Genomic DNA, 27080 nt, shown 5'->3' with positions numbered 1-27080 from the left:
TATTCTACGGATACTTTCTTCTGAGAGTGTGATTCTATGACTTTTTTGATTTTATGTTCTGCTTTTGTCCTGTAACTCTGTAAAACTTTTTCCATATTGCTTCCAACTCACCATGCGTGTATTTTAAATGACTGTATTGTACTTTGGCTACGAAATACTACGGTTTTCTCCCAGTTCCTCCATTGTCAAATAATGGGTTTGTTTCCAGTATTTTCCTGTTATATTGTGACAAACATATTTGTGTATATATACATAGTAGGTGCTTAATAAACATGTACTGACTGACTGACTGACTGACTGAATAAAGCCTCCTTAGTATATAGGATTATTCCCCGGGAGTATAATTAGTGGGTAAAAGGGTATAAACTAAAAAGAGGTCTTGCTATAGTTTGATAAATGGCTTTCCGTAATTATTTTGGAAACATGCTCAGAAACTCAAGGGGTGCATTCAGAGGATTTAAGAGCTTCTGGAGAAAGGTGTGACATTACTATCTCACATATAGGCTCTTTCGTAACTGGTTAATTAAGTACTTTGGATAATTGTAGGAGATCAGTTAAAAGCTCAAATACTTTTGTGATATTAGAGAATCGTCCATTTTATAATTTCTTTATTCCATTAGTGTACGTATAAGCTTTCATTATGTGTGTTTTGGTTTATTATAGAACGTGCAGAAGCAATCTGATCAAATACTCTGGCAGTTATAGAAAATAGAAATAGCCCTTATTTGTGAGATAATTGCCCAGATACTCTGAGAACAAAGCCTGGTCCTTTGCAATCTAATTTATTTAAGTATTCCTAAGGCTGTGTGGCTCTAGTTTTCTTGTTTTTAACTTTGTTTTGTATCCTTTTTCAGTGTGATCAGTTTCTCAATGACTTTGTCCTTCAAGGGGTCATGTTTTCTACATAAGAACAATACAAAATGTTTTTCCTCAATTTAGTGCGTATTTTGGTTTTGTAATCAATTTGACTTTCTAAAAGCCCTTATGTATTCAAGTCATATGTGTACATTTTCATGATATCACAGTGAATCTCTTGGTCTGTGTGTGAGAGCGTATGTGTGTGTGCAAGCTTTTTTCAAATTTCAGGCTCCCTAATGGAAACTCTGCATTTAACCATAAGAAGACTTTATAAGCTTAAAAAAAAAAAAAATACTGTTTGGATACTATCTTTGAGGAGTAAAAACAAACAGAATATTAATACACAATTAGAGTGTGATAGTATTTAGTATTCATGTGGGGAAAGTGATAGAAGAGTCTTGGAGAAGAAAATCCTTTCTAAAAATAATCCAGAAAGTTCATGCATTTCAGACTTAAAATATCATCTTTTCACTAACATTCTTTTAAAAAATTCTGTGGGATTCCAAAGTAGGTAAACAAACAGTATCACCCTTAGTTGTCTTTCCTAGCTTGGAGCCTTTTTAACTTTTTATATCCAGAGGCAATTGATAATTGTTGAATTCCCCAGACATAATAGAATATATTTAGAAGTACCTCTAAATTTTGTTTGATGTATTTTTATGGATTAGAAATGACATTAATGTAAACCAGTGGTTTAAGTATTTTGATATGAAAGTGTTTACACTGCATTAGACAACTGAACAAATAAAATGCTGTTTCAGAAATTAAATAAGCAGTAACTTTTTGAATAGCTCAGATTCTGTTCAAGAAGTACTTATTAAGGGGCACCTGGTGGCTCAGTCGGTTAGGCGTCTGACTTCGGCTCAGGTCATGATCTCACGGTTCGTGAGTTCGAGCCCCACGTCGGGTTCTGTGCTGACAGCTCGGAGCCTGGAGGCTGCTTCAGATTCTGTGTCTCCCCCTCTCTCTCTGCCCCTCCCCTGTTTGTGCTTTGCCTCTCAAAAATGAATAAATGTTAAAAAAAAATTGAAAAAAAAGTATTTATTAAACATTTTGTATGTAAGAGACACTAGGCAAAATGTTAATGATATGAGAAGGTCTTATTTTCTATCATGGAGTTTACGGTCTAGCAAGCCAGTAAATATAAGTTTAGTGACTGTTACAAAAGAGGGAATATATGGAGCCCCAGAGACTGACAGCAAGTAGTTAGAGACTGTGACAGGCAGGGGAGTTTCTGGTGAGAGAAAGAGCACATGAAAAAGGATGGAGGCTTGTCTCTTGAGCCTGTTGAGTATGAGGTAGCTGTAATATCCAGGTGGAGATTGGTTGGCAATCTGGGGCTTGAGAGAAAATTATAGACTAGAAACTGAGATTTGGAAATCATCGAGGGTTAGATTGTAGTTTCAGTCATGAGAATGGTGGAGATCAATCACTTAGGGAGAAAATATAGAAATTTATGAGCTCAGGATACTGGGGGGTGGGGGGGAGCTCAGTTGATTTAGCATCCGACTTCAGCTCGGGTCATGATCTCGTGGTTTGTGAGTTTGAGCCATGCGTCGGGCACACTGCTGTCAACACAGAGCCTGCTTCAGATTCTCTTTGCCCATCTCTCTCTTCCCCTCCCCTGCTCACACTCTCTCTCTCTCCTATGAGCTCCTAAATTTAAAAGGCAAGTAGAGTTGGAGGAGCTTATGACAGCGAATAGGAAGGAGCAGTCTGAGATGAAAGGAAGAACATTTCTTGGAAAGTGAATTATGTCACACATTCCTAAGAGGTAATAGAGAAGAAAAAAGTAAATTAACTAATTTAATCCTCAGAGCTGTGAATTAGGTCCTGATATTTTCCCTGGTTTGCTCAGTGGTTAAATATCAGTGCCTAGATTGAGTACTAGAAAGTGAGAGAGTCAAGATTTGAATCCAGGTCCGTGTGACTCAACAGCCTCAACCTCTAATCACTATACAGGGATAAAAAAGTGAATTCAGTGACATGGAGATCACTGGTGATCATTGTCTAGGGGCAGGAGGAGCTGTTTTAAGATGGCGGGTAGTACTGAATGCTGTTGAGAGGTCAGGAAAGAGAATAGGCATGAGAGTGTTGTATTTGGTTAGATGGACCTCTCTGATAACCTTGACAGTGGTCATCTCGGTTACAACTGAGAGGAAAAAGAAACCTGCTTGGATTAAACTGAGGAGAGAATGTGAGGACACAAAGTGGAAGCCACCAGATAAGTTAACTCTTTCAAGAAGCCTGGAGGTAGGATGGTCCCTGTAGGGAGTGTGGATTTAATGACTGTAGATGTTAGAGGAGGCTTGTATGCCGATGCCCCAGATCCATGGAGAGAGAAATTGATAACGCAGCACAGAGAGGGATATAATTTTCTTGAGAAAGTGAGAAGTTGCAAGATCCAGAGTGCAAATGGAAGGGTTGGACTGTGAAAGAAGTGAGAACATGGCATTTGTTGTAATAGGAAATAAGAGTATGGGTTAGGTATGTAGTTTTGAGTGTTGGAAGAGAAATTTGTGTCTGATTCCTGCTTTTTTCTCCAGGCAGCTGAGGGAGTGGGTAGGTTTAAGAGGTTTGAGAAACAGAGGAGAAAGTATGAAATAGTATTTTGTATACTGGGAAAATGAACAAACTCGGGATTTTAGTCTGCTTCACTGTGTTGAACAGTGCTGATTGCCCATTTGCAATTTGTGGCCATAAATTTAAAATGGGAACTGTTGGAAGGTTGTACATTTTTCTTGATCCATTTTTAGCTGCAGAGGTAGAGCAGGTGGGTAATTGGATTTAATCAGGGTTTCATCTTTGCCTGGGGTATCAGATGAAGGGAGAAAGGGAGAAAGGATGGCCTGTGTGTAAAAGGGAGCGATTCTAAATTGAGTCAGGTAGAGAGACAGCATAATGTGTGTTGGGGGTAGGTTGTTGGAGAAGAAATGGCTGGAGACAGAAATGGAACCCCGAGCCACAGCCTCCCTAGAGTAGGTTGTGGTGTAGAGGGCCCTCAGATAGGTCCAGGATCACTTGGGGAGTTTTTAATTTGAATCTTCAGACTTCTTTGGCTTGGTCTGGTGTATGGCAAGCATGTCCTTTAAGAGAGAGAAGTAGATAAAAGTAAAACCTATCGTCTGATCTTGTCGGAACGTTTAGCCCTGCATCAGCTTGGAAACTGAAGTGGTCCAGATATATGAAGATCGGTTCCATATCTAAGAGCTCTTAACGTGTGGCCACTGGCTACGCCTTGGTCTGTTGCTTCCTTGGCTGACGATATACCCAACAGCTGCTGGAAAATACTGGAGTAGTTCACAATGAGCCCTCTATATTAACGATACTACAGCCAGAAATCAGTTAAAATGTGTAAAATGTAAATGTTTTATGTCTCAACTGAATTTATTAACTTTTGAACACCATTGGTGATTTTCTGAATTGCTTTTCTAAATCTAGTACTCTAATTTGGGAATAGTACTATAAATTTTAGATTCAAGAAACAGTAAAGTTGGCTAGGCTAAGTTTTCTCGCAAGTAAATTGCAGTGTTGAATATTGAATCAGTTCTGATAATTTTGGCAAAAAAAAAAAAAAAATTTGACAAATTTCTCTCCTGGCCTAATTTATGTGAGATTTTAAGCATTTTTGCTGTTATGTCACCATGTGAGTGCTTAAATGTATCTTTAATAGATTATGTAAATTGTGTTTCTTTAAAATTTTTTCATTCCTTTTTCTGAGAAGCATTTGGAGAAAATTAAACTTATATGAAGAAGACTCACTTTGTTATATATTTCTCTCCTCAGAACAAATTTTTGGGCACTATTGACTGTATTTATGGTATTGGGGAAAGTAAAGATTTTTCTTTATATTGGTGTTTTTGGTTGTTTGTTTTTGTTGTTGTTTTAACTTTTCTACTATCCTTAATACTTATCCCGAATTATGTAATCTTTAAAAAACATCTCATGTCTGTATATAAAGCGCTTTAATGATTTTAATCAGACCCTCAAGTCTTGGGTCACCTGCCCTCTTATCTGGAAGTGTGGCCGTCCCAAGATTCCTGGTCATTGCGAGTCTGTGGCCGTTTACATGTTTGTGTGTAGCATCTGCTCAGTGTCACAGGTTCTGTGTTTCCGGTCTGTATTTGGGTGACATGTCTGAGGGTCTGAAGGCAGCTGTTCAGTTAGTGCACAGACTGTAGTCACTTTCAGTCACCTTATGCAATGGGGAGTGGAATTCCCACGCAGTGGGAACATACCACAGCGAGGGCTTTTAGATGAAATAAGGGGTAGCAAGTCGGGCCGGTGGAGCAATGCTGTCCTTGTCTTACCACTTACCCCACCTCTTGCTACTAGCAGAAACAAGAGACAGAATAGAATCTCATTTTTGCACATCTTGGTAACTTGTTTCAGAAAAGTTTTGATCCTAATTAATGAAGTGACCGACTATATACCATTTTTACAATGTCATATTTTGTTTTTAAAACTTGTTTTGTGGGGCGACTGGGTGGCTTAGTCAGTTAAGCGTTGGACTCCTGATATCCGCTCAGGTCATGATCTCACGGTTCATGAGTTCGAGCTCTGCGTTGGGGTAGATAGAGCCTGCTTAAGATTCTTTCTCTCTTTGCCCCTCCTCCCCCCCTTCAAAATAAATAAACTTAAAAAAAATAAATTGTTATTTTTTGGAGTTTATATACATAAAATTTGCTGATACTCAGTAAATATCATAACATCAGTGAAATGCTATATGTTTGTTGTAGTGGTTGTGGTTAGTTAACAAAAAAAACATAGCTGACAAATTATTCAGGGTGAAGATAAAATGTAATAATAAGTGAATGTGTAAAAAGAGGTTCCTTTTTTTTTTTTTTTAATTTAGTTTGAGAGAGTGTGCATATTCACATTTGAGCAGGGCACGGGCAGAGAGAGAGAGAAAGAGAATCCTAAGCAGACTCTGCACTGTCAGCACAGAGCTCTATCTACTTGGGGTTCAATCTCACGAACCATGAGATCATGACCTGAATGAAAATCATGAGTCAGACGCTTAACCAGCTGAGCCACCTAGGCATCCCATGATAATAATTTTGAATGAGATATTTTAATTGATATATGGCTTTCTGAGTATATGTATTATAAACTAGTTGTTTCCCACCATAGAGCATTACGTTGTAAATACCTTTCAACCTTTCAATGTCAATAAATGAAATTTTAACCAGCAATATCACTTTAAATGGCTGCAGAGTATTGTGTTGTTTATATATTCCATCTTCTTTTTCTTTTCTTTTTCTTTGGGGGGGGTAAACATGGTTTATTTTTCAAGTAATCCTTCAGCAATGCCTTTCCTTTTGAAGCCATATTTAAGCCTTTTGGTAGACACGAACATTATTGGCCAGTTAAAATAAGGGAAGTAGATCTTAGAAATGATTCCATGTGTTAGAATTCTAGTAACTGCCAGAGTAATGAGTTTTTATTGCAGGGTAAGCTGTCTTTCCACGGTTTATCATGTTTGGACATTTAGTCCAGAACATCCTTTTTTTTTTTTTTTTTTATTATACTTATTTTTTATTTTATTTTTTAAGTTTTCATTTAAATTCAACTTAATGTACAGCGTAATATTAGTTCCAGGCGTACAATATAGTGATTCACCTCTTCCATACATCACCCAGTGCTCATCACAGCAAGTGCCCTCCTTAGTCCCCATCACCTATTTCACCCATCCCCCACTCCCCTCCCCTCTGGTAACCATCAGGTTGTTCTCTAGAGTTGAGTCTGTTTCTTGGTTTGCCTCTCTCCTTTTTCTCTCAATGATTGTGTGTTTTGTTTCTTAAATTCCACATCTGAGTGAATTATATGGTATTTGTCTTTCTCCCACTGACTTATTTTACTTAGCATAATACTGTCTAGCTCCATCCACGTTGTTGCAAATGGCAAGATTTCTTTTTTTTTTTGATGGGTAATATTCCATTGTGTGTGTATATATACATATATACATATATATGTGTATATATACCTGTGTGTGCGTGTGTGTATATATATATGTATATATACACATATATATATGTATATATACACATACACAAATTGCATCTTTTTTATCCATTCATCAGTTGATGGACATGTGAGCTATTTCCATGATTTGGCTATAGTATATAATGCTGCTGTAAACATGGAGGTGCATGTTGGAATGGCTTTTAAATTTGTATGTGTGTGTTCATTAATTCATGAGGTTCTCAAACAGTGTTTGCTTCCTTCTTTCCTCTCTTCCTCCCTTTCTCTTCCCCCCTTCTTCCTTTCTTCTTTATAATGGAGGAGAAAGCAGTTTCTTTCAGAGCTATCCCATTTTATCTCAAGGAGTTCCAGCCCGACCATCTTATTAACAGGGTAATTTTATCCATGCTTAAAATCCTGCCACTTCCTTGATAAGGACAATGTAATAAATACTCCAAAATAACCCAGCAGTAAAACAAAGAGAGTTACTCAGGTACAACTTTATTTATGAAATGAGCAAAAGCTTATGGAATACACCAGCAAAAAGAGATCTTAGATGGATATGGCAATGAATTCTTAGGGTAGATATCAAAAACACGAACAGCAAAGGAAAGAAGATAAATTAGACTTCCTTGAAATGAAAAACTTTTGTGCATTGAAGGACTGTGAAGAAAATGAAAAGATAACCTAAAGAATGGAAGAAAATGTTTGCACATCATATATCTGCTAAGGGATTTGTTTCTCATATATTTGATGAACTCCTGCAACTCAACAACAAAAACAACTCCACTAAAAAATGGGCAAAGGACTTGGATAGACATTTCTCCAAAGAAGATGTACAAATGGCCAAAAAGCCCGTGAAAAGATAATGTACCATTAGGCATTAGGGGAATGCAAATCAAAACTACAAGGAGATATCACTTCACACTCATTGGGGTGGCTATAATTACAAAGAGAGAGGAAGGAAGGAAGGAGGGAAGGAAGGAAGAAAAAGACAGAAAATAGGTGTTGGTAAGGATGGGGAGATATTAGGACCCTTGTAATTGCTGTAGGGAATATAAAATTGGTGAGCCCCAATACTTTGTCAGTTCCTCAGAAATTCAAACATAGTATTATCATATGACTCTGCAGCCCCACTGCTAGAAATATATCAGGAAGGACTCAAGTCAGTAAATGTACATGTGTGTGGAGAGCAGTATTAGTCACAGTAGCCAGAAGGTCCCAGATGTCCCATCAGTGGATGCATGGAGAAACAATGTCTGTAAATACATACAAAGGAATATTATTGAACCATAAGAAGGAATGAAGTACGATACATGCCTCAGTGTGGATGAACCTCAGAAACATTCGCTTAGTGAGTGAAACCAGACCCAAAAGGTCACATATTGTGTGATTCCCTTTGTGTAAAATATCCAGGTTAGGCAAATCCATAGAAGCAGCAATCAGATCAGAAGCTGCCAGAGCCTGGGGGAGGGAAGGAAGGTAGAGGAGTGACAGCTTAAAGGTTAGGAGTTTCTTTTTGAGGTGAGGGAATGTTCTGGAATCAGAGAGTGGTAATATATTGTGAATGTATCAGGAACCACTGAATTGTATACTTTAAAGTGATTAAAATGGTAAATTTGATAGACATCAGGAAAGAGAATAAGGGAAACTGACTTTAGGAATAATTCAAACTTCTTCCTAAGTTTATTGATGAGGAAAGTCAGGCCCAGTGAGATTAAATGATTTGTCAGTTATTTTTTGCACAGCCGGATGAGATCCTTGTCTGACAGAATGGAGGGGACCGTGGATTTAAAGTGACAAAACTGGGGCGCCTCAGTGGCTCGGTTAAGCATCCGACCCTTGACTTCAGCTCAGGCCATGATCTCACGATTCATAGAATCATGCCCTGTGTTGGGCTCTGTGCTGACAGCCCGGAGCCTGCTTGGGATTCTCTCTCTCCCTCTGCCCCTGTCCCCTTCTCATGCTCTTTCTTTTCTCAAAATAAATAAACATTTTTTTTTAAAGGTAAAATGATAAAACTGAGTTTAAATTCTTAGAATGTGGGCAAGAATCTGAATTTACAGCAAACTTCCCTTTTTGAAAATGTGTCTAGTAATACCTCTCTTAGGATTATTGTTGATAGAACTCATTGAGATAATGTCAGCAAAATGCCTATTAGAGGGAGTCCCACATAGTAGGTACTTGATGTTAATTGGATCTGAATTTGCAATGCTGTAGTCTAACCTTGTGTTAGGAACATAAGTTTTTCTGGAAAATTTTTTTAGGAATATATTATCTTGGAAGTACTTGAGTGCTGGCTTCATAGCTTATATGATAGTTTGCTCTTTAAAAAATACTGTGCAGCATTACAGTATTCTAGCTTCTAAGCAGGCTCTTAGAATTGAGATTGAATTGTCTGTAGCCATCGTTTTTAACAAATCACTGTTGCATTTCTCTTATTTAGTAGAAAGGATTCCCAAATGAATATGGAGGAAGGATACTACTTCCTTAATTGCTAATACTGCATTGTAGGCTACTTGAACTCGCTGTGGGACCTTTTTTTTTTTTTTTTTTTTTTAACCCGCAGTGACCTTTCATAGAGTGTGTGCTCTGAGAGACCAAAGTGGCATGGCAGTGTGCCAATTATAAGTGTAATTTTCTGTGATATTAAATCATCTTTGCTTTTATTTGATCATTCTCAATGACACTACTTTCTATTTACTTAGTAGCTTTCAGCAGGGCTCAAAACTCTGCAAATATTGAGCCTCAAAACACTCCTTTGAAGCAGGCGTACTGTAATCATCCATATTTGTTAGGAGAGGAGGAGGATGTTACCACTTCATTGTTAATACTGTAATAAGAGAAGAAATAGTCTATTAAAAATCGGTTGCTAATTAGAGGATGGTTTTCTTTGAAAATGAGAACCAAGGGCGCCTGGATGGCTCAGTCGGTTAAGTGTCTGACGTTGGCTCAGGTAACGATCTCACTGTTTATGGGTTCAAGTCCCGCATTGGGCTTTCTGCTGTTGCCATGGAGTCCACTTTAGATCCTCTGTCTCTCTCACTCTCTGCCCCTTCCCTGCTCGTGCTCTCCCTTTCTCAAAAATCAACAAACATTTAAATGAATGATAAATAAATAAAGTAAAATAAAATAAAAAAGAAAATGGAAACCAAGTTTTTCTGCCTCATGTAGATGATGCTCAGGATTTCCATCCTCATTTTAATTTGCCTATTTTCTCTACTTTTCAACCGATTGTAATGTGTATTGACTTCTTCAGATTCTCAAGTACAAGAAGAAAGTTGCAAGCGTGTACCTAAAGTAGTGTAACTGAATTATATCAGTTGTCAAGTCTTTTTGTTCTAGACAGATCAGTAGAGTAATTTATATATTTTTTTAGCTTTGAGGGTGAGTACTGTGTAGTCAGTTGTAAGTTACATGACAGTCACCTCCTCAGGTATTTTAGGTTGGCATGGCAATGACTAATAATACCACTGGCATGTGCTTCGCATTGATGGTATGCATTTTATGAATAAAGTACTGCCTAATCCAGTATCTTTTGGCTGTTTGTTTCTTGAGCGTTGATCTTTGGAGATGGGGAGATATCCTATAGGTTAAGATACAGAACAAGCTTAAAAATGCGGTTTAAAATGGGGCCTACTTAATGATAATTCCCGAAAAAAGATAAAACATTTCTCATAAGGAAATTTAGTTTGTTGTTTTTGTTTGTTTTTTAAAAATTTTTTAGTTAACATACAGTGTAATTTTGGTTTCAGGAGAATTCAGTGATTCATCACTTACATACAACACCCAGTGCTCATCACAAGAGTCCTCAATACCCATCACCTATCTAGCCCATCCCCCACCAACCACCCTCCATCAACCCTCAGTTCTCTGTTGTTAAGTGTCTCTTGTGGTTTGTTTCCCTCTCTTCCCCCCCTTCTCGCATGTTCATCTGTTTTGTTTGTTAAATTCCACATATGAGTGAAATCATAGGGTGTTTGTCTTTTTCTGATGGACTTACTTTGCATAGCATGGTATGTTCTAGCTCCATCCACATCACTGCAAATGGCAAGATTTCATTCTTTTTGATGGCTGAGTAATATTCCATTTTACATTTATATATAACACATCTTCTTTATCCATTCATCAGTCATTGGACATTTGGACTCTCTCCATAGTTTGGCTATTGTTGGTAATGCTTCTGTAAACATTGGGGTGCATGTACCCCTTCAAATATGTGTTTTTGTATCTTTCGGGTAAATACTTAGTAGTGGAGTTGCTGGGATGTAGGGTAGTTCCGTTTTTAGTTTTTTGAGGAACCTCCACACTGCTTTCCAGAGTGGCTGCGCTGGTTTGCATTCCCACAAGCAGTGCAAAAGAGTTCCCCTTTCTCCGCATCCTCGCCAGCATCTGTTGTTTCTTGTGTTGCTAATTCAATGTTAGCCATTCTGACAGGTGTGAGTTGGTATCTCATCGTGGTTTTGATTTGTATTTCCCAAATGATGAGTGACATTGAGCATCTTGTCACGTGTCTGTTAGCCGTCTGGATGTCTTCTTTGGAAAAGTGTCTTTTCGTGTCTTCTGCCCAGGGAATTTGGTTTATGCTAAGAAGCAAATCCATAAGTTGCCTTGCGGTCGGTTAATATGGGCCAGGGCCCGTTTGGAGGTTGAAGGGACGTCTCATTTCTTCTTCATACTATATACAATTTGCAGTTGTCTGAGATATCTCGTTGTCTCCACTTCTCTCCTGCTGAACTCTGGCCAGCCTGGGTGGGTGGGGCGGGTTGAAGCTGAATCTTAGCAGCTGCAGTGCAGACAGTAACTGCTATACAGATTCTACCACATTCAAGCAAGCAGGAGGATAACGGTAATTTTATTGACCACTTAATATATGCCAGGTATTCTTTGTGCTTTGATGCTTTGTCTCATTGGACCCTTGGACTTAATAAACAGTGAGTCACTTTTTATTATTTGCCCAGGAGGACTGAAAATAATTTACAATTTAATAAAGTAGCCACCGTTCTAACATAATGATTACTTTGCCTCCTGCTTTTAGTGTGGTTCATGGCTAGTGCCTATTCTCACAGTCTATATTTTTGTTTTTTAACGTTTACTTATTTTTGAGAGAAACAGAGCGTGAGTAGGGGAGGGGCAGAGAGAGAGGGAGACACAGAATCCGAAGCAGGCTCCGGGCTCCGAGCTGTCAGCACAGAGCCCCATGCGGGGCTCAAACCCACAAACCGTGAGATCATGACCTGACCCAAAGTGAGATTCTTAACCGACTGAGCCGCACAGGCACCCCTAGCAGTCTTTATGGTTTTATCGTTGCTCTTAAACATTTTGTTTTGATGGCCATGAAAATCTCCTGAGGGTAAGTGATTTATTTCCATTTGCCAAGTGTGAGGAGTCAAAGACTGACCTTGATAGAGATGAGGCTGAGAATTGTTCCTGTTCTTTTTGGCAGGGCTGTCTGGGTGATCAAGTACTTATAGTACTAGGGCATCAGAGAATTTCTGGTAGGAAAATAGTCTGCACTGAATTTTTCTCAAGCATATCTCCACAGCTGTAGAGCAAGTAGGGAATAGGTCAGCTGAGATACCGACTGAGCCTCTGAGCCCTCGGGCAGCCAGGCAGGGTCTCCCGGCACTGGTGTTTTCCGATCACCCAGCCGCTAGCTGACTTGTGGACTAAACACACTGTAAAGTACAAACATTATCATTTGCTGTCAGTGCCAGGATGGGAGTTAGGCTGAGGAAACAGAATTTCCCTCAAAAATGGTAGGAAGTAGAAATTGTAAAATATTTTGTCTTTTTTTAAAAAACCGAATTCACTGTCTCATCTTCTGTTTAATTACTGGGAGGATATTGTATTCAGAGCTTGAAATCTACAGTTAGCAGTTTATTGTTAGTGATCTCAGAAGTTAGCAGTAGTGATTTGCAGAAAAATATAAGCATTTCCTGAATGCTGTGTCTACTGGCTGATGGTGTGGATTGACTGAGGGCAAATTTGACCTGTTTTCTGAGGATGCCTTTCACCCCCATTATTCTCTTGGGGGAAGTTTGGTTTACTAGCAGTTTTAGGTAATTTTTGAAGCTCTGACATAAAAATTCTTTTAGATAGTGAAGATGAGCTACTTCATCACTGATTGACAAACAGCAAGTTGACCCAAATCAGTTTCGAAGTGGATTCACAGACCACCTTAATTATTGCCACATTCTCATTTCTGCCAGCCTCTCCCACAAACCCTCATAGTTTTGTTTTTGCACCTTAATGTTAAAAAGCATCATGATCTCTTTTTTTCTTTTACGTACAGTGTCACCTCATCTAATGGGGAAACAGGTTTTAGAGTCTAAGGTCACGCAGGTGATGATGATCTCATGGAGAATACATTTTTTTTTTTTAATGTTTACTTATTTATGGGAGACAGAGAGAGACAGTGTGAGTGGGAGAGTGGCAGAGAGAGAGGGAGACCCAGAATCCAAAGCAGGCTCCAGGCTCTGAGCCATTAGCACAGAGCCTGACACTTGGTCGAACCCACGAACAGTGATATCATGACCTGAGCCGAAGTCGGATGCTTAACCAGCTGAGCCCCCCAGGCGCCCCTTAGGCAGAGGGAATCCCTTACGAGCACATGGCATTGGACCCCAGCATCACATTCCTGTAAGGACATGTCACCCATTTTACTGTGCTTTGGCAGTTTGTTTGAACAGTTCAGTGTTTCTTTAGTTGAACATTTAGAGAGCATGTATGTCCTTTAGCACTGGAATTGCTGTTAGCCCACATGGGACCTCAGCTTGCATTGACTGGTGATACTGAGGGTGGACATTTTCCACCTCACTCCAGGACTTAAACTCGTTCAGGTGAATGGTGGGCCTAACTGCCTGCATTATTTGATTCTGTCTCTGTTTGCAAAGGGTATACTTGAGGTCATATAAGGGAATCATAGTTGAATTCACAGATTCAGTATCTTGTCACTCCATTGTGTCACCTGATACTTGTTCTGTACGTGCTTTGTCCCTCATATGTTTCACTTATTTATGCCTTCAGGTTCTTATTTCTGAGAATTTAAAAGTACTACTGTGTTCATTAAGAAAGTCCCCTGCCTGTTACCAATCTCCTACTGATGTATAGGATTAGAGCCTGTTAGGAGAGAGAAAAGGCTTTAAATATAAGCTCACTGGAATTCTGTATTTGTTGTCTAAATATATTCTTTAAAAACCTTGCACATAAACATTCTGTGTGCCCAGTGAAAAAAGGAAGGGATAAGATAGTGAAGGTGATAGTTGCTAATTTTTAAATTGACAGGGCAGAGTGTATCTTGACCTAATTAGTGCCAGTTTGAAGAATACTAACTCTGATATGATTCTCTGTTTTCCTCCAAATATATTGAGCTGGGTTCTAATTGCTACCCACCAAGCAATTTTAATTGGATTTAGATTCTGATATGGCTGTCTCCCATGGTTTCCACTCTTGTAGACTCGACTTAGGCCGCTTTATACAGTAGGGGTTTGCCTTTATTTGTATTAATAACATTAAACACCTATTTTTCTTCATTCTAGGCCATTAAAACCTATCACAGCCATTAGTGTAAGAAGCATTCTAAAAGTCAATCGTAACATTAAGACCTGAAAATTTTGAGAGCTGTAACATTTAATTTATTATATTTTAAAAGGTTTGGTTGAAGATTACTATTTGTGGGTTTTTTTTGGTTTTTTTACACGCTAATATTGTTGCAGAGAGGGTTTAGACTCTATTACTAAATAGCTGTGTGTCCTGAGACAAAGCATTTGATGCTTTGCCTCTCTGATCTTGGTGCTATCCTGTCCAAAATAAAGGGCTCGGATTAAGTGATTTCTCCCATCCAGCTCATAAATAAGTCCGTATTAGATTTTGACAGACAATGGAGAGTGAGGTTGATGAATTTCAAGGTGGCGTTGGCGTTGGCATTCAGTGAAAACAACACAGGCTTCAGAAGCACACTGTTAGCCTCTTAGGAAGAATCTCAAGCGGGTTACGTATCTGCTTCGGGCTCAAATTCTAATCTGAAAATTTGGATAATAAGAGCTACCCAACAAGATTTGTCTGAGAACTAAATATGATAGGAAACGCAAAAGTGTCTATTACAGTACAGTTTAGTTCCTGGATATCTTTATCCCTTAAAGATAAGGTGAGGACAAGGCAAATTGAAATGCCTCACCCTTTATAAGGCTGTTACTGAGTTTTGCCAAAAGTGGAACTGGCTGTTAAAGTAGAGGCATAAAGAAGACAATTCTTTGAATCTTTAAATATTCTCTCTAATATCTTTAGGATAAATTACTTTTGACAGCATTTGGAAGAACATATTTAAGGGAAGTTTAGGTCTGTCACAAGACGTTACTGAATTTTCTTCTTTAGCACTAGTAACCTTCTTTTCTTTTCCTGGAGCATTGGAACTTAAATCAGAAATGAATACTAAGTAAACTTTCAGGCAAAAAGCTGGGTCCAGTTCTGTTGCTTTTATAGTGACTTTGGACTCATCACTTAACAGCTATGTACCTCTTTAGAGATAATGCCAATTTTAGGGATACTAGAATATACGCACTATCTTGAATATTTAAAGGAAACTAGCAAGTATCAAAGAATATGGACCATCAGAATATTTTGGAGGAATGGCCTCCAAGGAGGCCTATACAAGGAGTAAAAGCCTATAAATTTGTCAGTGTTTTCTGTTAGTACCTCATTGGTAAGAAATCTTAATGCGGTAGACTCTGTTTTGAATTTGTGGCTCTTGGGGCACCTGGATGGCCCAGTCAGTTAAGCGACTGGCTTCAACTCAGGTCATGATCTCATGGTTCGTGAGTTCAGGCCCCACATTGGGCTTTGTGCTGACAGCTCAGTGCCTGGAGCCTGTTTCAGATTTTGTGTCTCCCTCTGTCTGTCCCTCCCCCACTCACGCTTAGTTTCTCTCTGTCTCTCAGAAAAAAATACACATTAACATTTTTTTTTTTTTTGAATTTGTGGCTCTATAGTTGGTATCTTTTAAAAATTACTGGATATTTAATTATAATCTAGTTGGCATGTAGCCTTGAACTGAGTGTATGGGGTAATGATAGTGTACCTTTACGCACTGATTTGTTAAATAAATTATTGATAGACCAGGTGTGGTAGTGGTATTTGTTTGAACTTAGGCTTTGGTTTGTTATTTTCTGTTAGGATTGCAAAATCTTAACTTTTATCACTGGAGTTGGGCTAACCATTTGGGCTTATTGTGTTAGCTGTTTGAATCAACTGGAAAAAGCCACTAAGAATCTACCTTGATATTTGACTATACAAAAAGCTGTATGCTTAAGGGAAACCCTATCCCTTTGCTTACAACACATGAGAGAGCATAACTTTGAATGTTCGATGAATGGCAGGAGCTAGGACTATATCTGCTCAATTTTAAAATAAAAGTAAAGAAGTTAGAAGTAGGTAAGAGTATAACTTATTATGGAAAAATGTATAGAAGATAAAAATTAGGGAAATTATCAGCATTCCAATTTCACATTTGTGATGAAGATCTCAGAAGTTAAATGGAGTGTCTTAAATTTTGAATTTCTAGCCAGAGAAAAGTCATTTTTTATGAATACTTTAAAAAAAAATTTTTTTTAAATGTTTTTGTTTATTATTGAAAGTGAGAAAGACAGAGCATGAGTGGGGGAGGAGCAGAGAGAGAGGGAGACACAGAATTTGAAGCAGGCTCCAGGCTCTAAGCTGTTAGCACAGAGCCTGACGCGGGGCTCGAACTCACAGACTGTGAGATCATGACCTGAGCCGAAGTCGGTTGCTTAACCAACTGAGCCACCCAGGCGCCCCATGAAAACTTCTTTACAAAAAAATAGCCACTGACTTGGTTCTTAAATATTTAGACTAAGTCCTGTAGAAATTTCATCTGAAATGGATCTAGCAGCATGCAGTATTCATAATTATAAAATCAGCATGCTGTTTGGATCTTCTAAAACTGGTTCAGGAAATTTACTTAGTACAGTTTTACCCAAATGTGTAAGCGACCTTGAGATTTTTTTTTTCTTTTTTCTTTTAAATTTTTATTTTAATTCTAATTAGTTAACATACATTGTTACATTAGTTTCAGATGTACAGTATAGTGATGCCACATACATCATCACCCTGTGCTCATCGTGACTAGTGCGCTCCTTAATCCCCAGGAATTTTTTTTATGTTTCGTTTTTTAATAATTTTTTTAATGTTTATTTATTTTGAGAGAGAGAGTGAGAGAGACAGATTGTAAGTGGGGGAGGGACAGAGAGGGAGACACAGAATCCGAAGCAGGCTCCAGGCACCCAGCTGGCAGCACAGAGCCCAGTGTGGGGCTCCAACTCACTAACTGTGAGATCATGACCTGAGCCAAAGTCAGACCTTAACCGAGCCACCCACCTGCCTCTGGAGCTTTTTCTTTTCTTTCTTTCTTTTTTTTTTTTTTAAACAATACCATTCACAGTGGTGTCCTGTCAACGAAGCTTCAGTGAAACTGAAGCAAAAAAATTTTTTTAATGTTTGTTAGTTTTTGAGAGAAAGAAAGACAGCATGAGTGGGGGAGAGGCAGAGAGGGAGACACAGAATCCGAAACAGGCCACAGCCTTGAGCTGTCAGCACAGAGCCTGACGTGGGGCTCGAACTCATGAACCGCGAGATCATGACCTGAGCTGAAGTTGGCACTTAACCAACCGAACCATTCAGGCACCCCTGAAGCTAATTTAAAATTACTTAAGATTGGGGCTTGGTCAAGAGAAACTCTTTCACCTACCATTTCCCTCAATTGAAAATAACATAAGCAGAGAAGTAGATTTAAAAAAAAATATTATGGGTGAGTTTGTTTTCATTAAAGCCAGGAAAGTAAACTTATAACAAATTCCATTGTTGATATAAATAAAATATTTACATCTAAGATGTTAGGAGTCTCAGCTTTTCAGTTAATGTTCTGGAAAAATATTAACCATTAAAATATACATTCAAATAATGTGAATGGAACACACAATTTTTTGCCTCAGGTTCCAAGCACTTTATCAAATAACGAATAGAACTTTACAGTAGCATTACTACTGTTTCTCCTCTCCTAGCCTTTTGCTGCTGCTGTCATGCATTTTTCTTACATATGTTTTAAACCTCACACTATATGACAGTATTGGTTTAAACAGATCAATTATCTTTTAAATAAATTTAATTAAAGATCCAAGTCAGTTGACCTAAGGGAGATTATCAGGATGGGCCTGACTCGTCTGACTCATTATTTTTATTTATTTTTTTAAAATATGTTTTAGGGACGCCTGGGTGGCTCATTCGGTTAAGCATCTGACTTCGGCTCAGGTCATGATCTCACTGTTGGTGGGCTCGAGCTCGCATCGGGCTCTGTGCTGACAGCTCAGAGCCTGGAGCCTGCTTCGGATTCTGTGTCTCCCTCTCTCTCTGCCCCTCCCCCACTTGTGCTCTGTCTCTCACTCTTGCTCTCCCTCTCTCTCTCTCTCTCTCTCTCTCTCTTTCTCAGCATGTGTGAGCAGGGGAGGGACAGGCAGAGAGGGGGAAAGAGGATCCCCAGAAAAGGACTCAGTACTGCCAGCACAGAGCCCAATGCAGGGCTCGAACTCAGGAACCGTGAAGTCATGACCTGAGCTAAAGTCGGACGTTCAGCCGACTGAGCCACCCAGGTGCCCCCAGGTATACTGTTTAAAAGCACAAGGTTTGGGGGTGCCTGGGTAGCTCAGTTGGTTGAGCGTCTGACTTTGGCTCAGGTCATGATCTCACGGTTCGTGAGTTTGAGCCCCGCATTGGGCTCTGTGCTGACAGCTTGGAGCCGGGAGTCTGCTTCGATTTCTGTGTCTCCCTCTCTCTCTGCCCCTCCCCCGCTCATGCTCGCGCTCGCTCTCTCTCTCTCTCTCTCTCTCTCTGTCAAAAATAAATAAACATTTAAAACATTAAAAAAAAAAAACTGCAAAGTTTTCACTGGCTAGTAGCAGAAGAGGAAGTCAGGAAGCTTCACAGCAAGAGACTCCACGTGTTGCCAGTTTGAAGATGGAGAAATTAGTGAGACAGAATGAGGGCAGCCCCTAGGAGAAGAGAGTGTTCTCTGGTTGATGGCAAGGAAGTGGAGAACACAGACCATTAGCTGCAGGAACTAGATTCTGATTCTAGCTGCATCAATCTGAGTAAGCTTGGAAGCAGTTGCTTCCCCAGAACCCCAGATAGGAGCCCAGCGTGAGTGACACCTGATTACATACCCTCGTGAGAAACACAGAGGAGACGCCGGCCAAGCCTGACTGAAATTCTTACCTACAGAAATGTGAGCTACTCATTGGACGTTGCTTTAAACCACTAAGTTTCTGGTAGATAACAGTAAAAAACCAATATACCTTTGTAAGACTTTTTAGCAGTCTGAACGTTTCTAGGAGGCTCTGTTAGATCTTTCTGAAGTCTTCACATAGGACCTTCCAGTCCCACTCTAGATTTGACCTTTGCCTGGAAGCTGTTTCCTTCTTTGAGAATCATCTTACCAGCTGGAGGTGCTTGTTACCTCAGGGTTGTATTGTTAAATCCCGCATGTCCCTGCCCCTCCAGAGTTAACAGTGTATTCTTTAGCTCATCTCTTTTTCTTTTCATATGTCATCATCATAGACAGTGAGAAGAAGCCCAGTGGGCACATTCAGTCATTGACTTCATTAGGAACATGTCCTATTTTCAAGTGTTCTGCCAACAACAGTATTTCTAAACTTCCTTCCAAAATAAAACCAGCATCCCTGCGACCTTTGCCAGGTCTTTTAAGCTTCCGCTAACACTCTCTTCACTCCCTTTTAGGCTTTAATATTCTCCACCTGGTTTCAATGCCAGTAGCAGCTAAATTCCACACGCTAGTGGCCTAAGGCAGAAGTGCATGGCCTTTTTATGACCCAGCCCCAGAAGTCCCATAGCATAATTTCTTTTTATTTTATTTTATTTTTTTAACATTTATTCATTTTTGAGAGACAGCATAAGCAGGGGAGGGGCAGAGAGGGAGACACAGAATCTGAAGCAGGCTCCAGGCTTGGAGCTGTCAGCACAGATCGTGACGCAGGGCTGGAACCACCAACCGTGACATCATCACCTGAGCCTAAGTCAGACGCTTAACTGACTGAGGCACCCAGGCTCTCCCTCCCCCCATAGGATAATTTCTATGTGACTCTTGGTTGAAGCAATCACAAAGGTCTACCAAGTTCAAGGAGGAGGGATATTGACACTACCTATCTATGGGACAAGTCTTAAAGTCATATTGTAAGAGAAGGATAAGAGATATTGTGTCTATATTTGGAGAATTAAATTGACCACAGATCTCAAAATGTTAGCTTGTATTTTAAAATTGCATATTGTCTGCTTTGTAATGCTCTTTAAAAATAAAACGGTACTAATCTTCTAGCCCATTTCACAATTACAGATTCATCGGAAAATGAGTTTTATTTATAATAGTGTTACAGCATATCCCGTACTAACATCAGCCAACTGGTACATTCTGAAAATTTAATTAAAGGTATTAGGTGCCAGTTCAAGCAGATTTTTTTTTTCTTTTTTCTTGTTTAATGAGTTTATATTTTTTATTTGAGAGAGAGAGAGGGAGAATGACTGGGGGCAGGGGCAGGGGGTAGGAGGGATAGAGAGAGAGAGATAGTGGAGCTTGATCTCACCACCGAGAGACCATGACCTGAGTCGATAATCAAGAATCAGATGCTCAACTGCCTGAGCAGTTGCCGAGGTGCCCCAGTCTTTGTTTGTTTGTTTGTTTTTTAAAGAAAAGTATTCTCTGAAGTCAATCCGTCTGTAACTCTTTTATACTTGGGTTACAGATTTCAAAAATTATTCAACAGTAGAATATGAATTGGGCAGATAGGAGTTAATGTGTGTTTTTTTCAGTATGTTTTTGTGTATATTTGTTTTATAGTGGTTAAGAGAAAGTTCTAATTGAAGGTAGGTAGTTTAGTATATTATTGTTTTGTACCATACATGTCTCTTATCACACAGGTCAAGTTGATACACAACTGGGATACGGTTTTGAAGCCTTGAGTGGGGTCTTACCTTGTGGGGTCTGCCATCTCTGGTCTTTGCCTGGCACAAAGGTCTTGTGTTTTCAGCTGTCAGGGCACAAGGAGGGAATTCTGCTCAAGTGTTTCTCCTCAAGTAAAATTTCACAAGAACTTCTGTAGAGCAACTAGATAAATGACGGAAGAAGCCATTTTATAACTATCAGGAATTTCTGAATTGCTATAGAACAGAGATCTCAATAAAGTATTATTGAAAGCAAATGGTGCTTCTGATGAGACACAGTGACGGTTCCCCTCGTAATACGGTACCTGCTAGATTTTATCATGATGGAGCAAACACCGGGAATCCTTTCTACCCCTTTATTCTTAAGCAGGCTGACAGAATATATCACTGTTGCTTTGATTACATGTATTAAATAAAATCTCAGCAAAGCATCTCATTTTAGGAAATGGCTCTGTTCTGTGGTGCTCGCCAACCTAGACATGTTCTTAGTTCTCTTACTACCTGAGTCTGACCTGTAGCATCACTTATTCACATCTCTTACACATGCCAAATTATATGTATACAGAAAAATGCATAAAACATAGATGTCCAGTTATTCACAAGGGTAACATCTGTGTAACTACCACCCAGATCAAGGTCTAAAATAGTGCCAGCATGCCAGAAGTCTTGGCTTCTTCCAAATAAATTCCCCCCATGCAAATCTATCTTCTATGATACTATTTCTTGTTTTTCTTTATGCTTTTATCCCCTAATCATGTATCTCTAAACACTATAGTTTAGCTTTGATGGTTTCATTTTTGACCTTATCTAACACAAATTATATTGACTATGCTCTTTTGTTTCTGGATTCTTCAGTGTTATGTTTGTGGTATTCATCCATGTAATATACAGCTGTAGTTTGTTCATTTGCTGTGTTGTATGGTGTTTTATGATATGAGTCAGCCATGTTTTACTTAGGCATTTGGGTTGTTTCTGTGTTTTTTTTTTTTTATTTAAACTTAAAAAAAATAAGTTCTTTTATTTTGAGGGAGACAGTGAGCACAAGTAGGGGAGGGGCAGAGAGAGAACGTGAGAGAGAATCCCAAGCAGGCTCCACACTGTCAGCGCAGAGCCTAACGCGGGGTTCGGACACATGAACTGTGACATCATGACCTGAGTGGAAATCAAGGGTCGGAGGCTTAACTGACTGAGCCACCCAGGTGCCCCTGGTTGTTTCCAGTTTTTAACTAATATATATACTGCTGCTGTCAGCATTCTTGTACGTGTGCCTCCTGTTACATGTGATCACCCATTTCTGTTTGGGTAGATGCCTGTGAGTGGAATTGCTGGGTTTTATGATAGGCCCAAAGCCATACTTTAAGTTCTTTCGGAGACATGCCTCTTCCAGTAGACTTACTTTGGGGGCATTCGCCTGCTGTGAGGCAACTCCTTTAAGCCTAGAAAGCTTAGCTGAGAGGGTCTGGTAGACCCCTCCATAATTCTTTTAGGTTAACAAAGGGTTTTATGTCTGGTCCCTTGATTTGGATCTACAGCCCTTGATGGTATTGTATTTGGTGAATGTTAGCCAGCTGAGAGACTGGAGATGAGAAACCGTCTTATTTTCCAGCCCAGCAAGGCTTGGCCCCTCTTTACGCCTCCTAAATTTTCCTTATAAAGCGATCACTTTTTTCTTTAGGTTGTGTCTTTCTTGCCATCATTAGCTTATCTTGCACGGCCAGGGACAATGAGCTGACTTTGAACATTTGCCTAGAGATCTCCGGCAAATCCAGATGTCCATCGAGTAACTTCTTCATCTTCTGAGTATTCTCGGTGACACGATTTTGCCACTTGTTTTGTTACTACAGGCACAGGCTCCTAAAATTTACAGCCTCCAGTGCAAGCTGTGTTCCCCTTTTCCAGCTTTTGCTAACAGTTTGCTCTCCATTTTTCAAGGCTTATTAGGCCACTGTTCAGTTCCAAAGCCAGTATTACATATATAATACACATATATAATCATATATATCATCATGGCTGTAATTCACTTTGGGTACCGTTAGCTCTTGCTGTATCACAAACCACTTCAAGATGCAGTGGTTGAAAACACTCACCGTTTATTATTGGTCACGAGTGTGCGAGTGGGCGGGGTAGTTTGCTCTCTGGGCTTGCCTGAGCCCAGTTGGCATCGCTCATGTGCCGGCAGTTGGCTGGGGGCGGGCGAGTTTTGGATGGCTTTACTTGCCGCGGTGACTGGGGTGCTCGGGCTTCAGGTCTTTCATCACTGAGCAGCTTAGCCTGGGCTTGTTCACCAGGTTCAGAGGGGAAACACGAAACGACACCAGGCTTCCTGAGGCCTCAGTGCGGAACACGCGCACTGTTGTTTTCGTCACATTCTGTTGGCCAGAGTAAGTCACAAAGTAGGGAAATCGATTCTAATTAGTTCTCAGAGGTGCTGCAGAATCACATTTCAGAGGTAATGTCTTGTAGCAAAGGGTGAAGAATTGGGGTTGTTCTTACAATCTGCTCAAGGATGTGTGTGTTTAATTTGGAAGTAGTTGCACGGAATACACTCACACGGGCAGTGTGTAAGAACGTGTGATTGTTTGACATTGTTCCCAGAACTTGGCAGTAAGTCTTTTTAGTTTGTAGCCTTTTTGGTGAATGTGGTTTTTACTATCATGGTTTTAATATTTATTTTGTAAATTGCTGATAAGATGGATTGCCTTTACCACCCTCCCTGCTTTTTTTAATTGGTCATTTGAATGTCTGCTTCTCTTAAGGAGGAAGGGAGGAGTGCCCCCAAAGAATGAGTTTACATCCCTGGGCCACCCCAGGATCCTGAACTATAAATCGTCCCTTGGTTGTTGGCTCTCTAGTGCCTTCAAGGAAATGTTTTTTTAATTTTTGCTTTCAATTCTTTTTTGTCAAGTTTTTCTACTTAATCCTTAGGGGGAGAGCTGGGCTTGGTCTCCCATTCCTGGAAGTAGATAATTCATTCCTGTCTTTGTAGTTTGGCTTTCATGAATCTGGCAGATTTGGGCATATGCGTCTAAAGCTTTAAGGATTAATCTACGTTATGGAAAAACCTTTGTAAATGAAGTGTCATTTGCCTTGCAAACAATTATTATTTTTCCCCCCCAGGTCTGACTAATTTGTTGGCAAACAGTTTTGTCGTGCTTTGACATGGAACAGGTGCTAACATCTTTTGCAGTCTTGTCGCTGGAATAGAGGTCACCATGTTCATTAATTAAGTCCAGGAAATTTTATTTTCTCCTGTGGCTAATCATTTATATTTGACAAGAATCTGTCATCTGTGCTTCTAGTCTCCCTGCTTCTACCTTTGTTCTCTGTAGCTTATTTTTCACACAGCAGTCGTAATTTTCAAACATAGTTCAGATTATGTCATTTCTCTGCTCACTGTACGCTTTGTCCTTTCCCTTATAACTGAGATTAAAACCCAAAGGCCTTAGCATTGCCTGTAAGGTCCTCCATGAGATGATTTCATGCTGTCTGTTTAACTTCATCTCTTACCTTTTTCCCTCCCTGTCTTCTAACCTGTTTTTCCCAGAGCACTTCCAACATGCGTCTGCCTCAGGGCCTTTGCACTCTCTGTATCCTCTTCTAGAATGCTTCTTCCCTTGACAGCCACATGGATTGCTGTTTCCCTTCTGCTAGGTCTCTGCTCAGATATCTTCCAGAGAGAAGCCTTCCTTGAACACTTTATATATAGTTACTCTCTGTTCCTCTTACTCTACTTTTCTTCATGGAACTGTCATCCCCTGACATACTATTACTTAGTATGTTTATTTGTGTATTTGCTGTTCCCCTATCCTAGAAAGTAAACTTCCTGAGAGCAGGAACATGCCTAAAACAGTGCCTGGCACATGAGCTCTTCAGTTATTACTGTATTTTTAAAGAATGAATGTGTGGCTATTGCAGTATTTTTATTTCACACTTACAGACTGTTCTAAAAGGCTGAGCTCGATAGTTAAGTTGAACAACAGTAAAACCAATAGAGACCTTTCTGACCTAGTAGAAGAGCAGCTTTGAGCCCTGAGCACATCTGGCCATGGTGATAATGTTAGCTGTCTCTTCATGCAGTGACAGGGATGACAAGGGCATTCATTGCCTTTCTGATTTTATAAACTAATAAACCCTAGGGGCTTATTTGGGTTGGCTGGATGGCTCAGTTGGTTGAGCGTCTGACTTCGACTCAGGTCATAATCTCACGGTCCGTGTACTTGAGCCCTGCGTTGGCCTCTGTGCTGACAGCTCAAAGCCTGGATCCTGCTTCAGATTCTGTGCCTCTCTCTCTGCTCCTCCCCAACTTGTGCTCTGTCTCTCTCTTTCTCTCTGTCTCTGTCTCAAAAATAAGCATTAAAATATTAAAAAAACTAATAAACCCCAAATTAGGAATTGGTTATAAAGTGAAATACTTTTTCTACATCTTAATCTGTAGGAGAATTTAAAATTAATATAATTATTTTAATTAAGCATGTATTACTAAGGAAGCTGGCTATATTGACAAATATTTTGTTGAATAAAATATATCTATTTTATTCTATTTAAGTTTGTTTATTTACCTAGAGATAGAAAGACAGAGCAGGAGGGGCGGAGAGAGGGAGAGAGAAAGAATCCCGAGCAGACTCAGCAGTGGCAGTGCAGAACCCTACCCAGGCTCGAACTCATGAACTGTGAGATCATGACGTGAGCCAAAATCAAGAGTCTGACGCTTAACCGACTGAGCCACCCAGGAGCCCTTGAAATATGTCTATTTTAATGGCAAATAGGGAACTCAGATTTGGCCTTTTAACATTTTGTTAATAAATGGATTTGGGTATGGACTTAAAAAGTTTAATAAATTTAAAATTTTAAAATAGTGATTTCAAAGTCATCAGGGGATAGTTTTCTAGCTTTGTGCCTATACCTACCTTCTCTTGTCCTTCCACCAATGAAAACTCTTTCAGGATAGTCACACAAGTATTTGTTGTGTTCTTTGTTAGATACACTTGTTTGAGTACCACTGGTCTAAGCTAAGACTGTAATAATCATGGCTGGAATAAGGCTAAGTCTGTGTCACATGGACAACAGTGCCCACATACTGGGTGTTTAGTATGTGCCAGTGCTTCAAATTTATTATTTAATTTACTCTTCTCAATGGTTCTGTCAAACATAGACTATTATCTCTATTCTAGAAACGAAGAAACAAAGCAAAATCATACAGCTAGTAAATAACTGAGTTGAGATCTGAATACAGGTCTGCCTCACTCTGATGTAATAAAGCATGCAGCGAATAAGTCTTCTGATTTAGAGACCAAGTTATTTCAACAGTTGTTTTTGTGTGGAAAAAGGGGAAAAAATGTTGGGAGTGAGGATGTGACGTGTGGAAAACATACTGATGATGTTAAGCAATTATTTATGTCAATTTGAACTAGAGAAGAAAATCAAGAATCAAATTTTGCTTTAGAATAAAAAAACTTGAAGATGGTGATAAAATTCTAGCTTATATTTTAGGTGAACACACAAGTATATATTTCTCTTAATAAAATGCATAGTGTTAATAAAGTATCGAAATTCATTCAAAACCTCTTAGGTGCCATGCTCTGTGATAGGTACTGCATGGCTAAAAATGGGTGTGAAGTTTTTTCCTCTAGACAGACTCTCATTGATGTGAGAAAGGCTCAGAAACAGTGCAGTTAAGTGGGAAATATGTTAAGCACCTAAAATAGTGCCTGACATACGAGATGCTTATAAATGGTAATGAATTATGGAGGTTTATTCAAAGTGCAGTGTGAGCACATATATGTGTGGGCTTGATCTTTTCTACATCCATAGGGAAGACTCCACAGAGGAGCGAGTGCACATTTGAATTAGGCCTTCAAAAGTGAGTGATCAAAGGAATGGACAGCATATAGAATGAATAATGAAATTCAGTAAGATTGAATCCTAAATATGTAGCCCAGAAAAATGCTTAATTCACCCTCCTTGTAGTTTTTTTTTTTTAATTAAACAGTTAGAAAGCATTTTATTTTCAATATTGAGTAGATTGTTCTGATAACGTCATATTATGACTTTAAGGGTGTCAGTGACAAAATCAACAATATTCATTTTATTATTTAATCTTTGGGCAGTGTCAGTACATAACCTAACTGCACCATGTGAAACGTAGGGCATCAGGATACTGTTTCATCCTTAAAAGAGAGAATTTGCCAATTACGTTGGCCTTATAAGAAGTATTTCATAAAAGCAGGAACTTT

General features: G+C 39.3%; 1 protein-coding gene across 5 annotated transcripts in view; it reads left to right on the top strand.

The window, feature by feature from the left end:
• The window catches only part of COMMD10 (COMM domain containing 10), a 214866-nt gene that overhangs the window by 54837 nt on the left and 132949 nt on the right, over positions 1-27080 (top strand). The window contains exon 6 of one of the 5 annotated variants that reach the window (XM_060636324.3): positions 20824-21072. The exons of the other annotated variants lie outside the window; for them this stretch is intronic. Within the exon in view, the coding sequence (XP_060492307.1) occupies positions 20824-20865 (42 nt within the window). The 3' untranslated portion in view covers positions 20866-21072. Of the gene's footprint in view, positions 1-20823; positions 21073-27080 lie in introns of those variants that run through there. 5 annotated transcript variants of the gene reach the window in all.

Source organism: Panthera onca, chromosome A1, assembly GCF_046562875.1.
Source record: "Panthera onca isolate mPanOnc1 chromosome A1, mPanOnc1 haplotype 2, whole genome shotgun sequence".
Taxonomy (NCBI): Eukaryota; Metazoa; Chordata; class Mammalia; order Carnivora; family Felidae; genus Panthera; species Panthera onca.
This window is presented reverse-complemented; position numbering and strand designations above follow the sequence as displayed.